We start from the raw sequence: 14,334 nt of genomic DNA on the forward strand, positions 1-14,334 counted from the left end.
AAGCCTATATAAAAGCTTGCTGCCTGAGTCTGTGGTCAGTGTAGATCTGCGATATATTTCCACTGTACAGACAAATCTTTCTTAAATCCAGTTCTGTGGATTGGTTTTGCAGCACTCGCTATCATAACACTGCATTCGCTTAAAGTAAGCATCTTTCGAGCAGACGTTTAACCTTTTTTCCAGCACTGGTATGTAAGCCAAAAGTGTTAGTCATGCTACTATTTGCCTTAGATCTATTAAGAAAACATATGTTCCATTGTTACATCTGTGCTCGCCCCCCAGTGGGCCCCGAGAGGAACTCACCAAGAAAAAGCCATTAACTATTTATGTTCTTTCTGCTAAAAGCAAATACAATATCCAGCAGCCCAGGCTGTAGCCATCACAAATGATAACCAAAAATGACAACAATAGCAACATCATCATAAATAAGTAATAATAAAGGTTCATCAAAGATTATTGTACATACGTTTTTCTTCTATAGATAGCATTCCTGAGACTTTACATCGATCAATAGCTTCTTATAAGAAATAAACAATAAGTCTTTCATTTACTAGTAAGTAATACCAACACTTCAAGTTAAACCTTTTTAAACTTCCAACAATAAAACAGAATCCATAGGGACAGTGATTATTTTATGAATTATGCAGATTTTGTAATATATATAACAACAGGACAGGCATTTTTAGAAACTGACACTTTATACTTCTACATGTGACAATCGGCAGCCTTTCAGCTGCATTTACATTTCTATTCCCAGCATCCTATGGCCATAAAGGCTGCTGGAAGTTGTAGTTTAGCAGCATGCGATGAACAGCAGCTTAAACATCCTTGCAGCATATCTAACCCTTGATGGTAAGAGTGGCACATAAATACTAAGCTGGGAATGGAACAAAACGATGCATAGGATCATAAAATGATAAAAAGAATGTCTCCGGGTTTTTCAACCAAAGTTTTTTTTTTAATGAAAACTGGTGAAAAAAATAGAACTTGGTGGCAGTCAGCAGCATTAAATATAATCCAAGAGTCTTCTTAGTGCGAGATCCTTTTGTAGATTGCAGCAGACGCCCCTTTTTTCACCTCTTAGCATTACACAGATTAAATGCATAGTACTCTGCTAAATCACAAGAACAGATTTAAACTGCCTGCCAGCATACAATATGGGGAGAGGAATAACAAAAGCAAAAAAGTTATCCGGGGGTCAGCTGCCTACAACTACATATGAATAGTTGGGAGGAAAAGCATCCTGCTGGGGAGAAATGTAACCAGCAGCTGTAGCTGAAAAAGCACTGCAATAATAAAATAATAAGCACAGTCTGCGCTCTCACAGCTACCTACCTTCTTCCGGGGCTGCCATTTCATCATATTTGTAGGCAAAAATGTTGAACATCAAGATATATGAGAGATAGGTGCAGAAATGAGGATTATACAGTTGGTGATAGTCATGCTTCTTTCCCCTTTAAACAGGGAACATATTTACTTTTTTTTTTTTGTAAACCAAGATGTTAAAAAAGCAATAGAAAAATAATGGAGACAGTGATTCCAGTTTCCTCCTTGCCCAATCCAAAATAGAAAAGATTTTTTTTTTTTTTTTTTAAAGAAAAGCCAAAATAATAAGAATATTCGGAGGATCATAGAAGGAGCGAAGGCAGTATGCTGCTGTGATATAACATCCAGGGTTTCATGGTGCTAAGTGAATGCAGGCAACACTGTCAGAAAATTCTTCCCTTTTTTTTGTTGTAGCCCAGATTACAGCAGTTTTCTTTTGTCATAAATGCTCACATCTGCAATCCAAAAGCCAGAAGTGTCCTGTTGGCTCAGGCTGCCCAGCATACATTTGATTTGCTCACAAACAAGTCCGATCCCCTCTTCTGTGAAACTCACTGTCCTCAGAGCAGCTTTGCAGTTGTGTGCTAAGATTTACAGCCGCCTTCCTGCATCTTTCCTCCAAAAAAAAGTAAATTCCAAGGTACGGTCCCATAAGAGATGAAAAATCTGCTGCTCTGCTGTGCCTGGGATCCTGAGAGCAATGTGAGCAGGAATGGTGCTGTGTGGACACTTCTAAGGGCTCTTAATTAACTAAAAACAGAAACAACAACAAAATTCCCTAAAAACCATGGAATTTTGGTTGGGAAACGCTGGAAGGAAATCCTGCAACAGCAACAAAATGTACTCCTCTACACTAATGACTTCCTTCCCTTCTAGTATATGCAGAGACTGCACTGCCTTGCTCAAGACAGTGCCACAGGCTTCAGGGTCTTATTGCTAGTAAGCTCTTCTCATGTGTCTCCAGCATTCAATGCTCCAGCAGCACTCTGATCTTTTAACCTCCATAAGGTAAAGCACTTTTGCATGCAAGCACTTTACAATGCAACATACTTTTGGCTCTTCAATTAATGCACGTATATACAAGAATTCAGATTTTTACATATAACCACCTAACCTAAACATAGTTTTAAGGGAGTTAACCTAGGAGCAGGCAACCATCAGTGCTTTTGATAAGAGGGGCTATAGGAATTGTAACATAAGAAGAACATTGCCTCCAAAGAACTTTGGGGGACTTATCGATATGTTGGTCATATCGCCAGCAATTTAAATTAATTCCTATGGAGAGGCATTTTCGGGAGATTTGTTGGCCACAAATGTCCCCATGTGCCACTGCCCTACAACCCACCAGTTTACACTGGTGCAAAATGAACCCCACCTATCAAGCCTATAGAATGCTACAGAACTATGTTAAAGATAACAAATGTTATACATAAATGGGTTTAACCCACAGTGTAGAGATTAGATCCTTATACCTTTAAATTAGTGTCATTTTTTTTCCAATTTGATTTTCAAATACAGGTATGGGACCTGTTATCCAGAATGCTGTAATTTCTGTAATTTGGATAGTTATATAGTTAAATCGGGTTGAAAAAAGACAAAGTCCATCAAGTTCAACCCCTCCAAATGAAAACCCAGCATCCACACACACCCCTCCACACTTTCACATAAATTGAATATACCATTATCTATACTTACAATAGAGTTTAGTATCACAATCAGCATCGGACTGGGCCCGGAAAAAAACCCGGTGGGCCACGCTGGCCCAGCCCCCCGTCCCCGATTGCGTCGCCCGTGCCGACGTGCGCGCTGACGATCACACATGAATGCAGGTGGGCCCGGAGGTTAGTAACCCGGTGGGCCCCCCTTGTCCAGTCCAACACTGTTCATAATAGCCTTTGATATTATATCTATCCAAGGGCTGAAGGCTGATGGCGGAGTTAGCATGACTGACGGCTGAGAAGGGAGGGTAGAGGACGGAGGTTTGACTGCAGATTTGGACGATGAGTGATGGTAAAAGCACCCGATGCGCCATTCAGAAGGCATAGGACATCTCAGGAAGGAAGGGTATTTCGCCGTAGGATGTCCTAAAATACATTCCGTACACATGAGCCAATTAACAGACAGAGTGGTGTTTTTTGCTTCAATACTTCTTCCTGTTACAGTTAGAGTTGTAGTTTTTCTGGTCAGGTGATCTCTGAGGCAGCACACAGACCATCACGAAATGGTGGCTCAAGGCATGAGATATAAAAGGGCAAGATTTACTTAAATATATAGACCAGTTTTGTAGGATTCTTAATCTGTTGCTTAAGTGTTCATTTTGGGGGTATAGTTTTCCTTTAAGGAAACTCCCAACACACTGCCATTTAATGTAAAACTTGCATTTATATTATTTTTGCCAAAGTGCATAACCTTGCATTTATCAACACTGAACCTCCTTTTCCAGTTTGCTGCACAGTTTTGCAACTCTGCAAAGTAGCAGCATCCAGCATGGAACCTATAGTTCTGCAAAATAATAAGAACCTATAATCTGCAAAAATAGAAACAGTACTTTCAATGCCCACCTCCAGGTCATTAATAAAGTTGAAAAGCAAAGGACCTAGTACAGGACCCTGCAATACTCCACTAACAACACTGGTCCAATTAGAAAATGTTTCATTTAACACCACTCTTTCTAATCTTTTAGCCAGTTCTTTATCCAGGTCCAAATACTATGTTCCAGGCCAACATTCCTTAATTTAACCAGTGTGGCACTGTATCAAATGCTTTAGCAGAGTCTAAGTAAATCACATCCACTGCCATCCCAGAATCGAGGTTCCTGCTCACCTTCTCATAAAAAGAAATTAAGTTAGTCTGGCAAGATCTATTATGCATAAATCCATGCTGGCACAAACTCATAGAATTATGATTTGCTATAAGGTCCAGTATCTTATCCTTTATTAACCCTTCGAAAAGCATTCCTACAGAGATAAAGAAAACCATTTGAAAAAATGTGTATCATTTGATTAATTATGGGAGATATAATTTGGAGATTTCTTGATAACAGGATTCCGGATATTCAACCGAGCCAAGTCGGACAACTAAAATATCTTATTTCATAAAATGTTTTTTTCTTAGAAAAAAATTGACAAATTTAGGGGAAAATACACTGATGTTCAAAAAAATGTGGTATTGTTCAATAACAAGGCTGTATGACTGTATTATTGTTATTTATTACAATACTTTATTATACAAGAAGCTCAGCATTACAGAGTTCTTTACAATGATAGCTCATCATTTAGATCAGCCCCTGCCTGCCCATGGAGTTTACAGTCTCAGGTCCCTATCACACTAGGGTCAATTTCATTAGGAGCCAATTAACCTGCATGTATGTTTTTGGAGTATGAGAAGAAATCAGATTGCCTGTAGGAAACTCATGCAGACACAGTGAGAAGATACAAAGCGCTTGCAGACAGTAATCTTTGTCAGAATCATACAGTCGCATTGTGATGCTATTCTACCCATTACAATGTAGCATTGCTCTGCAGATGAATTTGCAACTAGTTAATGCATTTCCTTCACAATGATTGCCTTCTGCCTATCAGTAAGTGCCCAATGCCTGAGTTACAATTTTCTGCTCCTTGTAGTGGCATAACAAACTGTTCCTGCCATTTTATTGAGTCTGTACTACCATACAGTACATCAGACATTGTCTGTATTTTGTTTATAGGAAATACAGTATAAGATATCTGCCTGGGAATTTTCAAAGGGCAGAGGAAAGGGAACCGAAATGTTTTTATACACTGTTAGAATATCAGAATAGAAAACTTGTGTTTTAAGATAGCTTAAGGGGTCTATCAATATTCCAGAGCCACCAATGTCTGCATGGACCTCCCCCACCACAAACCAATTGTAGAAAGTAAACTGCTGATAGAAGAGATCAATCTATCAAGTTGAACACCTATCACATAGACCTGATTGTGACGTCGAAAAAACACGAAGCTGCAGAAGTTAATTTTATCAACAGCAAGTCAAAGGTCCTGGATACTTTCAGTCAGACCCAAAACTTTAAACTGGTATAGAAAAAGATGTATCACAGGCATTGGACAACTTTTTGTACCTTATGATCTAGTCATAAAGTGAACCCAAACAGGCTTAGGTTTTTTCAATCCTGGACGTTCTTCAAGAAGGATCCTCTAAACACTTGGTTCCTGGAATATTAAGTCCAAACGTGGACCTTGATGAGTTCATTAGTTCATTAAAGCAAGCAAGTGTCAAGGTTCTTTTATGGAATGGGTGTTTAGCCTTGTGCTTAAACACTTTGCTCAGCCTCTACCTGCCTCATTAGACAAAAACTGTCATCTTTAAGGTGGCCGTACACTCAGTGGCGTAACTAGATGTTACTGGGCCCCACAACAAATACATTTTAGGCCAACCAATATATCCAGAGGTTGTCCTGGTTTACCAATACATATTGAAATTGCCCATTAATTAGGGCCTCATGGGGCCCCCTATACCTTCTGCTCCCCCCCCCCGCAGGGCCTGCTTCCTCTCCCTATGCCCCCTGTGTGTGCCATAATCTGCCTGCCCTATATATCTGACTTTCAAGACAGATGATTTTGAAGGCTTTAGAGGACATACATCTGTGTGGTTTCAGCTTCAGAGGCGTCGTGCACGTCTTTTGACCAGAACTGTAAGATGAAGTCAAGGTTAAGCTGTCATACTTTTGATAAACACTAAAAATTGAAGACCAGGGTATCTGGGGAAAGCAGATTTTGTTCACTTGGTTGTATTTGCTGTTCCTCTTAATCCCACTGATACACAGTTCTGGATTTCCCTAATTAGTGTTGCATTTGGTCATGAGGAAAATTAATAATTTATACTTTCCGAAAATTCCTTTTCCATCAGCCTGAGAGGCAGCATTTTTTTGAACGGAGTTATTTTGTTATTGCATGTTATACACTAAAACCATATTGGGACTGGGACTGGCTTCCTACTAGAGACAAGTCTCTTTCACTTTCCCTGTTACTTTGGGGACTGAGGGAATATGAATTTACTGAAAGTATACATTTTGCACTTATAGTGGAATTCCAATCATTGTAAATTTCTCAAAATGATGGCCATAGTTTACTCTGCTTAGTCAACTATTGCACAAAGCCATGCACTTAGGGGGTTATTTATTAAAGTCCTAATGTTGAAAACTGTAAAAATTTGAGTTTTTTTACTATAAAATCCGAACTTTTAGCGGAAAAATCCTGCATCTCAGACCTGAGATGTTATATACTGTATATGTCAATGGGAGAGGTCCATATTTTATTTGGAAGTTTCTGTGATCTGCACTGGAATTAGGCCAAAAATTCTGGCTTTTCGGGAAAAAGCCCAAAAAAATCAAGCGTTTTGGTAGAAAAAAAGATCCTACGATTCAGGTTTTCAATCAATTTTGTCCCTGATTTTGATAAATAAGCCCCTTAATATACTGCGCAGGGTCTGAACTAGGGGTAGGCAGAGTAGGCACATGCCTAGGGCGCAAAGCTGGGGGGGGGCACCAGGTACGTACCTCCAGGGCCGCCATCAGGGGGTCACTGGGGGGACAGTCCTCCCGGGCCCGGTGGATTTCCCCGCTTCCAGGGGGCCCGGCCGCGACCTGACTCTGCCCTGCATTTTTCCTCTCAGAGCTGCGTCCCGTGCGTACGCGTGACGTCAGTACGCACGGGCGCAACTCTATTTAAGCCGCCGCCGCCGCCTGCCGCCTGCAGTCAGAAGATCGAGGACTTCGCTGGAGGAGGACGTGCTTCCTGGAGACAGCGAACGGACGGTGAAGACGACGAAGAAGACCCTCCTGGACGAAGAAGAAGACACCAGCACAAGCAGGTAAGTCCCCTGAGCCACCAATGTAGCCCCTGAGCCACCAATGTAGCCCCTGAGCCACCAATGTAGCCCCTGAGCCCCATACTGCAGGGCCTCTGAACCCCATACTGCAGGGCCCCTGAACCCCATACTGCAGGGCCCCTGAACCCCATACTGCAGGGCCCCATAGCCCGATACTGCAGGGCCCCATAGCCCCATACTGCAGGGCCCCATAGCCCTATACTGCAGGGCCCCTGAACCCCATACTGCAGGGCCCCTGAACCCCATACTGCAGGGCCCCATAGCCCGATACTGCAGGGCCCCATAGCCCCATACTGCAGGGCCCCATAGCCCTATACTGCAGGGCCCCTGAACCCCATACTGCAGGGCCCCTGAACCCCATACTGCAGGGCCCCTGGGCCCCATACTGCAGGGCCCCTGGGCCCCATACTGCAGGGCCCCTGGGCCCCATACTGCAGGGCCCCATGGCCCCATACTGCAGGGCCCCATGGCCCCATACTGCAGGGCCCATTAGCCCCATACTGCAGGGCCCCTGAACCCCATACTGCAGGGCCCCTGGGCCCCATACTGCTGGGCCCCTGGGCCCCATACTGCAGGGCCCCATGGCCCCATACTGCAGGGCCCCATGGCCCCATACTGCAGGGCCCCATGGCCCCATACTGCAGGGCCCCATGGCCCCATACTGCAGGGCCCCTGGGCCCCATACTGCAGGGCCCCTGGGCCCCATACTGCAGGGCCCCATGGCCCCATACTGCAGGGCCCATTAGCCCCATACTGCAGGGCCCCTGAACCCCATACTGCAGGGCCCCTGGGCCCCATACTGCAGGGCCCCTGGGCCCCATACTGCAGGGCCCCATGGCCCCATACTGCAGGGCCCCATGGCCCCATACTGCAGGGCCCCATACTGCAGGGCCCCTGGGCCCCATACTGCAGGGCCCCTGGGCCCCATACTGCAGGGCCCCTGGGCCCCATACTGCAGGGCCCCCGAACCCCATACTGCAGGGCCCCCGAACCCCATACTGCAGGGCCCCCGAACCCCATACTGCAGGGCCCCGTAGCCCCATACTGCAGGGCCCCATAGCCCCATACTGCAGGGCCCCTGAACCCCATACTGCAGGGCCCCTGGGTCCCATACTGCAGGGCCCCTGGGTCCCATACTGCAGGGCCCCATGGCCCCATACTGCAGGGCCCCATGGCCCCATACTGCAGGGCCCCATGGCCCCATACTGCAACTGCAAGGCCCCATGGCCCCATACTGCAAGGCCCCATGGCCCCATACTGCAGGGCCCCATACTGCAGGGCCCCTGGGCCCCATACTGCAGGGCCCCTGGGCCCCATACTGCAGGGCCCCTGAGCCCCATACTGCAGGGCCACCATACAGTTTGTGAATGTGACCTTTGTGGTGAGGGGGCGTGGTTAAGGTGAGGGCATGGTTAGGGGCGTGGTTAGGGGAGGTGTCGTGAGGGGGGCCCCGAAAATTTTGTTGTGTGGGGCCCCGTGATTTCTGATGGCGGCCCTGCGTACCTCCTCTGTCGCCTACCCCAAGTCCGGTTCCCGACTGTTTGGTTGTTATCGCGTCTTTTCCTCTTCTGTGCATGCGCGAGCGCAGGTTCGCGCACGCGCAGGCAGATTCACGCATGCACAGATTCGCGGAGGCGCCGCTACTGCCCGGCTTGCCTAGGGCGCCTGGCCAGCGTGGCCCGCCTCTGATACTGCGTTTGGAAACTAGAACTGCTTTGCATAATGCTGCTTAGTTTCCATGTAATATTTTCATTGCAACTTCTTCATATATATAGAGAGAGAGATAAACTGTAGCTGCTTAATGAACAGATTACTTAAGATTTAGGGTTGTTCAACTTTCACACAGTTGAAGATGACTTCTGCAGATCCTTGCAATGTCAAGGTTTTATTTTCAAATACAGTATTTAGACATTTGTAAGACTAAAAAGCCATTTGTAAGGGGAATGAGACCAACCCTGCCAATCAAGACTGTGCGCATTGTACAACATACTGAGATTTATTGATGTGTGCAGAAAAAAAGTATACAAATATAATTTTGCCAGCAGTTAGTTTCCATCTAGGGACATGAATGTTGTAGAAAGCAGGTTCTGGCACAGGCAATTTTGTGACTATAAGCTGTGTGAGTATTACACTTCTTATAAACAGACTGGGGCTCATTTATCAACACTGGGCAAATTTGCCCATGGGCAGTTACCTATAGCAACCAATCAGTGATTAGCTGTTTAAAGCCAGCTGAAAGTAGAACAATGAATGCAGCAATTTGATTGGTTGCCATGGGTTACTGCCCATGGGCAAATTTGCCCAGTGTTGATAAATGACCCCCATTGTGTGCAAACTCCTCCTTGCAAACAAGCTCCTCGCAGGGATCTGTTGTTTTTACATTTTACCTGCCTGGAAGTACGAGTGTATTTAATTTACTACTAAGAAGCAAGGTGCATACACCTTGCATCCACTGGGAGTGGTGCATGAGGATTCCACATGACCAATCCTTACTGGGGCTGTCAGAGATACAGCAGCACAAAGATGGAGCATATTAAATGAAGGTTTGCATGCATGTGTGCATCTGGAGAGTGGGAGCTGGGTGCAGATCCTGCATCTGGGCCTACAGAACTCTAGTTATGCCACTGCTAGGGTGAGTGACTGGTGTGGATGCAAGGGGTAGTAGTAACCTGACATTTATAACCTGCTTCAGGCAGGTGTTTTGTACAGATGTCTGTTGTGTAGAAGAGGAGTACAATGATATAAAGTGGACTCTTCCACTGTTGGCAAAAAATTACATAAATACAGCCAACTTGCAGCCTATGTGTCTTAACTGAAGTTTATGGCTGCATACCAAATATTGATTCTTACATTATACAGCATAGTGCTGAAAACGAATGTATATTTTTAGAAAATTAGAAAAATGTACATCATCATCATTATATAGGAAAGAAGATGGAAAACAGAGTAAGAAAATATATATTTGTACATTTGATGAAGTCCTCTAGTTAGTGTTCAGTTCAACCACATGCACAATGCTCTTGTGTTTGATACAGGTTCAAATTAATATTGGGGTCAACTAACAAATTTGTCGACAATCATCTCAGAAGAGTGGTCCTATGAGAAATCCTTAGCAAAAAACCAAGGTCATTTACACAAATTAGATACTGTACTGTATTTTACAAAGCAAAACAACTCAGCTTAGTTGTGCCCTTTCCTGAGATTATCTTTCTTGACTATTCTGAAATTTGTATTCTTCATAGTTGGTCTATGGAAGCACATTATAGCCCTAAGTATTGTGATTTATATGTTTGACACTTGGTGAAAATGTACCTTTGCACAGGGTAGTAAAGCAACCATAAGCACATATCTGATTGCTTCTAAACACTACAACATATGAAATTTATAAAATGCATACTTTTTAAATTGGCAAATTCATTGTAAGTGTGGTTTGCAATGGTAACTGGCAAAAATTGCAATTATATATACTTTTCAAATAAAATTTTCAAGGTTAAAAGCACACACATATTCCATGTCTATGTTGCCATAGAGTATGTTGCCATAGAGTCTCTCCTTGTTAGGATGGATAACTTGTAATACCTAAAAACTCATTTAAACAATAATAAGCTGCCAGATATTTATAATATGAAATAATGGGTTAAACCAAGGCAACCCTTGACCCCCATTATCAGCAATAAGCAGTCATGCCACTATTAGCATTAATCAAAATGGGGAGTGCGGGTTCTACTGGTTTCCTTTAATGACACAATTAGCCTATTATGTGTATGTACATATAAGCGTGTTCACATCTGGCTGCTGTACATTGAAGTCACCCTTTTATTTTATAAAGGGCCCTTAGGATTACTCGGTGAACATTTGGAGAAATAGAATAAAAGAAGAGAAGCAAATATTTCCGTAATGCTTCCTCGACCATGACTTCCTACAGGTAATGACTGACAAATTATCTTCCAAGTTAGGTTTCCAGTTTAGTTCATGAACATGTAACCTACAGATCTCCAGATGTTGTTGATCTACAACACATGGGGGCAAATTTACTTACCTCAGAAATTGCGCCAGCGACGGCTTCGCTGACATTACAACACTTTGCCAGCTGTAGATTTGCCAGGACACCGCTAATTCACAAAAACCCGAAGTTGCGTCCAGGGTTCCGAACGCTTGCGAAGTTGCGCTGAGGTAACGTTTAGTAAAATCCGCATCTTAGTGAATTTGCGTAGTTACGTCCATTCGCCAGAGCGAAAATTTGTCTGGCTTTAGAGTGCGAAGTAGCGCTAGAGTCTATCTCCTTCGCTAGCGAATTTAACGCCTGCGCCGTTAGTAAATCGGAGAAGTTCTGAAATGACGTCACGCTGGCAAATTCACCCTTTAGTAAATTTGCCCCATCATGTTGAGGTTTATTAGTAGTACTTCAGTAACTGCAAGGCTGTCTATATAATGATCGTCAGAGAGAAGGTGCTAATATGCCTCCTATGACCCATGTTTGCATGTGATGTGTTCTATCTGCTACTCTGTGAATTGTAAAGACCTGCTCTAAAGGTCCCCATAGACGTGACAATTATTTTTTGGTGACTGACCGATTTCAGCCCAGTCTGACCAATCTGTCAAATTATCGTGCGGTTAGTGGGATTCGAACGATCGAACATCTTACGATTTCTCACCCGACATCTGTCAGAAAATTGATCGGCCAGGTTTAAAAATCTTTATCGGCCCCAGTGCAATCTATCTATGTTTGCAGTGCCAAGCAGGCAGCCACTCTTCAGTTTTCCTGGCAATATTGCCGGAAATGGTCTTTTTAGTTGATAGACACATCGTACATTTAAACGATCATTTCGAGATAATCGTGGTCTCGCGATAACGATTGGATCTTTTAAAAATCTTTACATCTATGGCCAGCTTTACTCTGCTGCTCTTAATCAATCATCTCTCTCCTAATTATCTATATGTAATATGAGTATTTCTACTATTTCTACTAACCTTCTAACATCTACTCGCCAATTCCCCGTACTTTCTTTGTAGGAAAGTACACTGATGGCAATGATGATGATTATTATTATTATTGTCATCAGCAGGATAAGGCATAAAAGTGCAGATTTTTCCACTGTGCAATAGAACAGTCGAAAAACAAAGCCAAATAGGAATATCAACCAAAACACATGCTTCCATGGCCTTATGTAGTAGCTTTAATTTACAGCATGGGAGTAAAGACTGCAAACATACTATACACGTAAAAGCCATTACGATCAAAGATGGCTGCGTCTGAATGCTAGAAAATAGCAGGAACATTTTTGTGTTGACAGTATTATTGTGACCCAATCAAAATGCAGGGCCTAAAAGCTGAACCTGGCTAACATTTACCAATACAGTTAACAGAAACTGCTGCCTCCTGTAACTATTTTTAAAATCCAGTAACATTATATGAATATGTTGCTCAGTGCCAGGAACACTACATTTTCATTACATTATCCAAATTGCTTCCAGATTTTTTCCAATTTGTATTTTTGTTGGTTATTTTAACTTTCCTCAGACTCTACAGACTTTTCCTAAGAATATTTTTGGTTGATCCAAGAAATGTGTGATGGGATGTTAACATTTGAGAATTTAAAACACAGTGGCAAATAAACAGTAGATGTTAAATAAAAATACAATGATGATTAAAATGTAGCTAATGTACAGCACCATGACTTATCAAGTACAACGTTTGATCAACTTCAGATGAATAGGTTAGGACAGATTGTTGATGTTGTTGTGTCTTGGTAGATATACAGCACGCATGTGACTAGGTGCCCCTTGAACGTCTTCCATATCTTCTTTTTGTTCTGCCACTTTTAAATCCTTGATGAAATCCATGTGTGTTGATTCTAACAGGATTTATATATGTGTTGCTTGCTTTAAAAATGTTTGATCTATTTTTTACATAGAGTACATGTGTTTAAACAATGCACCCTGGAGTTTCTCACTCCTTCATATCGGAACTTAAAAATGGGAGATAGGTGTGTCTTCCTAAACATTGAAATGAAGCTGTCTTCGCTCCGTACTATAGAATATGCCCAATTACTACTTGCTATCAGGTTTGCTATCAGAACCCACAAAATCCTACCTACGAAGTCCAACTGTACAGGGATTGGATACGTTCCATATAGAGCAAGTGACACTGGCACTGTGGGTGTATGGGCTCACAAAGACAGGGCTTTTACATAAGGTTTATTTCAATGTTTGCTTTTATTTCAACAAGTGATGGATGCATAAATGGATGCATGGATGGATCAATTTTCTATTCACCTATATTTCCCCTTTAAGTATAGCCCCCATTTGAAGTATTTGATCACATACTGCACCAGGTTGCTACATACAGGCAGATATTGTAAAATACAACTAATCATCAAATTCAAACCTCTAGAATATCTCTCAGCATAAGAAAAAAAAAGACAACAGTGTGCCTCAATTATAATTATGACATTTTACCAATCAAATATGGCTTCTGTAAGTACTATTATTTTGTTAACTATGCCTGTATCATCCACAAATGTTATTCTTCAGCTATTCAGGTGTAGCACCTGCCTGTAATATGTTTCTGCTTGTCCATGCTGTTCATATGAAGGTCAACTGGTCCAGATCAAAGATTAAGGACAGGAAAAAGTCTTGCTACTGGTGAATTATATATTTCGTTATATAGTGCAGTGTGAAAGTGACCAGCGGATTAAAAACCTTTAGGGCATGGTGTTAAGGAATCCTATTATAGTTTCTGCTCCAAATGTAAATCTTTCACATCTTCTACTAGGCTAAATAAATAGCTGGAGGCTTGCAGACTAGGTATCCCTGTCTAGTCCAAGGTTTTTTGCATTCTTCTGTTTTAAATATCTGTAATATTACTCAAAGAACACACCTTTTCCCACATACAAATAACCAAAATATAAAACAATTCTCACTCTTGAACTAGTTGATAGATAAAGTGCCAGTCCTTTATTTAATGGGACCATGGAAAAAACACTTCACAGCATTTATCTTAATTAAGGAATTCAAACCCATGTGTACCTAACACATCTGCATCATTATTTACAACAATGTAGTGTCAAACTTCATGTGATTGTATTTGTTGTGCCCTGACAGCATACTCAGAAGAGCACCATATGTGCCTAATTTCTTTTT

The 14,334-nt window shown here is 42.5% G+C and overlaps 1 protein-coding gene across 2 annotated transcripts in view; it reads right to left on the minus strand.

Moving 5' to 3' along the window:
- LOC108707095 (tetratricopeptide repeat protein 28) overlaps positions 1-14,334 on the minus strand; it is a 354,710-nt gene that overhangs the window by 251,384 nt on the left and 88,992 nt on the right. Inside the window, exon 1 of one of the 2 annotated variants that reach the window (XM_018244051.2) lies at positions 1,336-2,804. The exons of the other annotated variant lie outside the window; for it this stretch is intronic. Coding sequence (XP_018099540.1) covers positions 1,336-1,362 — 27 coding nt within the window. The 5' untranslated portion in view covers positions 1,363-2,804. Of the gene's footprint in view, positions 1-1,335; positions 2,805-14,334 lie in introns of those variants that run through there. 2 annotated transcript variants of the gene reach the window in all.

Source organism: Xenopus laevis, chromosome 1S (genome assembly GCF_017654675.1).
Source record: "Xenopus laevis strain J_2021 chromosome 1S, Xenopus_laevis_v10.1, whole genome shotgun sequence".
In the NCBI taxonomy this organism is placed as follows: Eukaryota; Metazoa; Chordata; class Amphibia; order Anura; family Pipidae; genus Xenopus; species Xenopus laevis.